This window comes from Aythya fuligula, chromosome 18, assembly GCF_009819795.1.
Source record: "Aythya fuligula isolate bAytFul2 chromosome 18, bAytFul2.pri, whole genome shotgun sequence".
Classification (NCBI taxonomy): Eukaryota; Metazoa; Chordata; class Aves; order Anseriformes; family Anatidae; genus Aythya; species Aythya fuligula.
This window is the reverse complement of record NC_045576.1, coordinates 7,211,225-7,215,311: the sequence shown is the minus strand read 5'-3', so window position 1 is coordinate 7,215,311 and position 4,087 is coordinate 7,211,225. Positions and strand designations below refer to the sequence as shown.

The 4,087-nt window shown below is 55.9% G+C and overlaps 1 protein-coding gene across 1 annotated transcript; it reads left to right on the top strand.

Annotated features, from left to right (window-relative positions):
• Positions 1-663: 663 nt before the first annotated feature.
• Positions 664-2,261, top strand: NOG (noggin). The gene has a single exon (XM_032199694.1). It carries the CDS (start codon positions 1,237-1,239, stop codon positions 1,906-1,908), a length of 672 nt encoding a protein of 223 aa, XP_032055585.1. The 5' UTR covers positions 664-1,236; the 3' UTR covers positions 1,909-2,261.
• Positions 2,262-4,087: the final 1,826 nt, after the last annotated feature.

Sequence of the window (4,087 nt, the reverse complement as noted above, 5' to 3'; positions counted from 1 at the left end):
CCCGGCCCCAGCTCCCCGCAGAAGCGCCGACACCCCCGGGGCTCTCCCCGCCGCCTCCCCCGGCCCCCCGTTTCGCTACCGGAGCCGATTTCTGTGGCCGAGCCGAGCTCCCCGGGGCTCCCCGTTGTGCCGGTGGCTGCGCTGCCCGGGGCGGCCCCGCTCGCCCTGCCCGTGCCCGGCGCGGAGCGGAGCGGAGCGGCGCCGCCAGCAGAGGGCTCGCTCCGCCCGGGAAGGTGCCGGCAGCGGCCCCCCGGCCGGGCACGCAGTGGGAATTAGAGCAAGGACCCCCCCGGGCCCCCCTCCCCGGCGGCCAGGTAGCGCTGGCCGGGGCAGGGGAGCAGGAGTGGGGCAGGCTGCGCTCCGCCGCCAGCAGCGCTGCGCCCATGGGGTGACCGGCGCCAAGGCCACCCCTAGCCCTTCTCCTACCCCTGCCCCTGCTCCTAGCCCTGCTCCTGCCCCCGTCCTTGCCCCCGTCCCCGTCCCAGCCCCAGCCCCAGCCCCAACCCCTGCAGCATCTCCCGGGGCGCGGCGGCGGCGGGCGGCGGGGGGGAGGCGGCGGCGGCTCCCGCCTGCAGCCTTCCCCAGCAGAGGGTGTCTGCCGGGTGGGAAGGGGGAAGCTCTCCTGGACTTTTGTGGGAGTGGGGGTTGCGTTGTGTGTGTGGTGGTTCTTTTTTTAAGGGGGGTGGGGTGGGTTAGAAGAGAGTCTGTGGTTTCCATGGAGATGAAGCTGAAAGTGCAGGAAATTTAAAGGCTTTGGGTCCTTGCAAAGCAGACAAACTGGTGCCAACGTGCGTGGCTGCTGTTGCTGCTGAGGAGGCTGCTTTGCGAACGGCGGAGAGGAACGGGGAAGAAGAATCGGCAACAACTTCTTCCACACGCACGGGCAGACAACGCGGAGCTGCAGCAGCGAGCAGAATTCCCAACAAAAAGCGGCATCTCCCCTGCCCGGGGAGGGCGAAGAGAAGCAGCAGCAGCGGCAGAATTTTGGAGCGGCTCCACCAGGAGAAATTTTACAGAGAGGCTTGCAAGAGAGAGTGTTTGCAGGGGGCTTGCTCTCCTGGCATATTCGGGGGCCGTCTTTGCTGGTGGCGCGGGGAGCGGAGGGGATCCCCCGTAAAGACAAGCTATTTTGGATATCCCCGTACAAGTTTTCTGATGCATTTGCTCGCACCTTCTTCCCCTGCCGTTTGGTGAACCCAGCCCCCCTCTCCCCCCCCCCCCACCGGTCTCCCAAGGATGGATCATTCCCAGTGCCTTGTGACTATATACGCCTTGGTGGTTCTGCTGGGTCTCCGGCTAGAGCAAGGCGCCTGCCAGCACTATCTGCACATCCGACCGGCTCCCAGCGACAACTTGCCCTTGGTGGATCTAATCGAGCACCCGGACCCTATCTTCGACCCCAAGGAGAAGGATCTTAACGAGACCTTGCTAAGGAACCTCATGGGCGGACACTTCGACCCTAACTTTATGGCTATTTCCCTGCCCGAGGACCGGCTCGGGGTGGACGATCTAGCCGAGCTGGACTTGCTGCTCAGGCAGAGACCCTCGGGAGCGATGCCCAGCGAAATCAAAGGGCTGGAGTTTTACGACGGGCTGCAGCCGGGCAAGAAGCACAGGCTGAGCAAGAAGCTGCGCAGGAAGCTGCAGATGTGGCTCTGGTCCCAGACCTTCTGCCCGGTCCTATACACGTGGAACGATCTCGGCAGCCGCTTTTGGCCCCGGTACGTCAAAGTGGGCAGCTGCTACAGTAAAAGGTCTTGTTCAGTCCCAGAAGGCATGGTTTGCAAACCTGCCAAGTCCGTGCATTTAACGATCCTGAGGTGGAGGTGCCAGCGTCGGGGAGGGCAGAGGTGCACATGGATACCCATCCAGTACCCCATCATTTCGGAGTGCAAGTGCTCCTGCTAGGGCTGCCGCTCGCCCTTCTCGCCCCTTCCCTGGCGGACTCACGTGGACCTTTGCTGCAACAAAAATAAAAGACACTTGCTTTCTGGTTAACGTTGTAATGCACTGTAACGTGTAGGAGAATGTATATTGTGTGTATATATGGCACCGTTTTAATATACTATTAAAAGGTCAGTATTATACGTGAAATAATCAGCGTCTACTGTATTTTTAAGACTATTACCCTGATCGTTGCTAATGTATCTTTTTTTTTTTTTTTTGGTATTTATATTCCAGAGAGAAGTTGCTTCGCTTTGGCGAAGTAGGTTGGGGTTGCTGTTGTGTGTTTTCTTTTTTTTTTTTTTAATAAAAGGATTAAAAAATACAAACCAAACTTTTTGATAAGAAAACGTTTTAAAGCTATTTTCCATTATACGGAAAGCGTGTGTGTGTGTGTGTTTCTTCTTCCTCCTTACGGACTTTAGATTAAAAAAAAAAAAAAAAAAAAAAAAAAAAGAATAAACGCCTAGAGCACAACGTTATTGTAAATAGAGAGAACAGTTTGAATGACTTAATCCTATGTAAATGAAGAGTATCTGCTATTTATTCTTTATATCCCTGTAGTAAAAGCGCAGCGCAGAATTAAAGTCAACCACTAAAACACGAGCCGTCCGCAGTCTGTTTGCTCTCTGCTCGGGCCGCCCCCGGGGGGGGGACGCACACACGGGACACTTTCTTCTCCCCTCACTGGGCGCCGGGGGGGTGGGAACGTGCCGGGGGCCGGTGCCGGAGGGCAGCAGATCCCCCCCTGACCCCCCCCAGCCCCGCAGCGCCCCGGGGGGGTCCCGTTCGCCCCGCTGGGGGCCGCCCGCTGCCCGCCGCGCCCCTGGGGCGGACCCGCACCGCCCGCCGGCCTCGGGCTGCTGCTTTTTTTTTTTTTTTTTTTTTGTAACCGCTTGACATTTCATTTACAGCGGGACACGTGTCTTTCACACCTACCATTGTGGTGGGACACTGCTGAAACTTGACCCTTGGGCTTTGGGGGGTTGCAGCGCGCACACGGCGTTAGCCTGATCCTCGCACAGTTTTCCCGGCCGGAGGCAACCCGGGAACCCTGCGGGCACCCGCCGGCCTCCGGGGCATCCTCCCGGGCACGGCCCGGTCCGGAGGGGCACGGCCCGGCTGGCCCTGCACCTCCCGGCTCGGCACGGCCCGGCCCGGCCCGGCCCGGGACGCCGCTGCCACGGCTCCAGCGCCCGGCGCCCCCCGGCCCCGCCGCCCCCGGCCCCGGGCTCCGCTGGGCGCTGCGGGGAGGCCCCGGCGCTGTGAGCGCAGCGCTGGGCTCGTGCGCGCTGCCGGAGCCGCCGGTAGGATCTCGGAGATAGCACTGCACAAACAGCCCCGCCACGTGCTCTCCAAAGGCTGGCTGACAGTGCAGAAAGCCTTTTCCTTATTTATCTTGGAATCAAAAAACTTTTTTAAAAAAAAAAAAACTCCCAGCGAATCTATGCTAATTATTGTAAACCCGCGGGTCTTTCATTGACGCAGCCCAGCCCTGCGTTCTCTGTGCCGCCTATCTCTGAATGCATATTCATTCCCTCTCGCACACTTTCGGTACGTTTTACCATCAGTCTCTTTGCTTTTAATTTCAATAGTTTGAAAAAAAAAATCAGATCTTGGGACATTTAGGGTATTCATTAACCTAGTGAAGAGGAACAGAGGCATTATTACTCACATAGAAGGCACCCTGCCCCCATGTCTATCTAAGGGTTCATTGTAAAAGGATTAAAAGTTAAAGACCTTCATCTTATGATTCTTTCATTTAATCTTCGTGGCGCCTGAAAGACATGCTGGATGGATGATCACATTTAAAATATTCCTAATGTCGGCTACCTTAGGACTCCAGGCAGGGCAAACAAACGTAATTTATTTCTAGAAGAAAGGGGATATTGAGATGTTTAAGTTTATGAACCACCATTACCATGTATATTTGTTAGGTTCTGACAAATACCCAAATAACATTAAAATCAGCCATTCATCACATATGAATTTATGCAAAACCTTCTATGCCTGGGGCCAATATTTTTTTAGACAGAGTTTCACTTGCAAAAAAAAAAAAAAAAAAAAAAAAAAGTTTATTTAAAAAAAAAAAAAAAGCCAAAAGCAAGAGTTTTTCATGACTGGTAAACACGAGAATTATGTG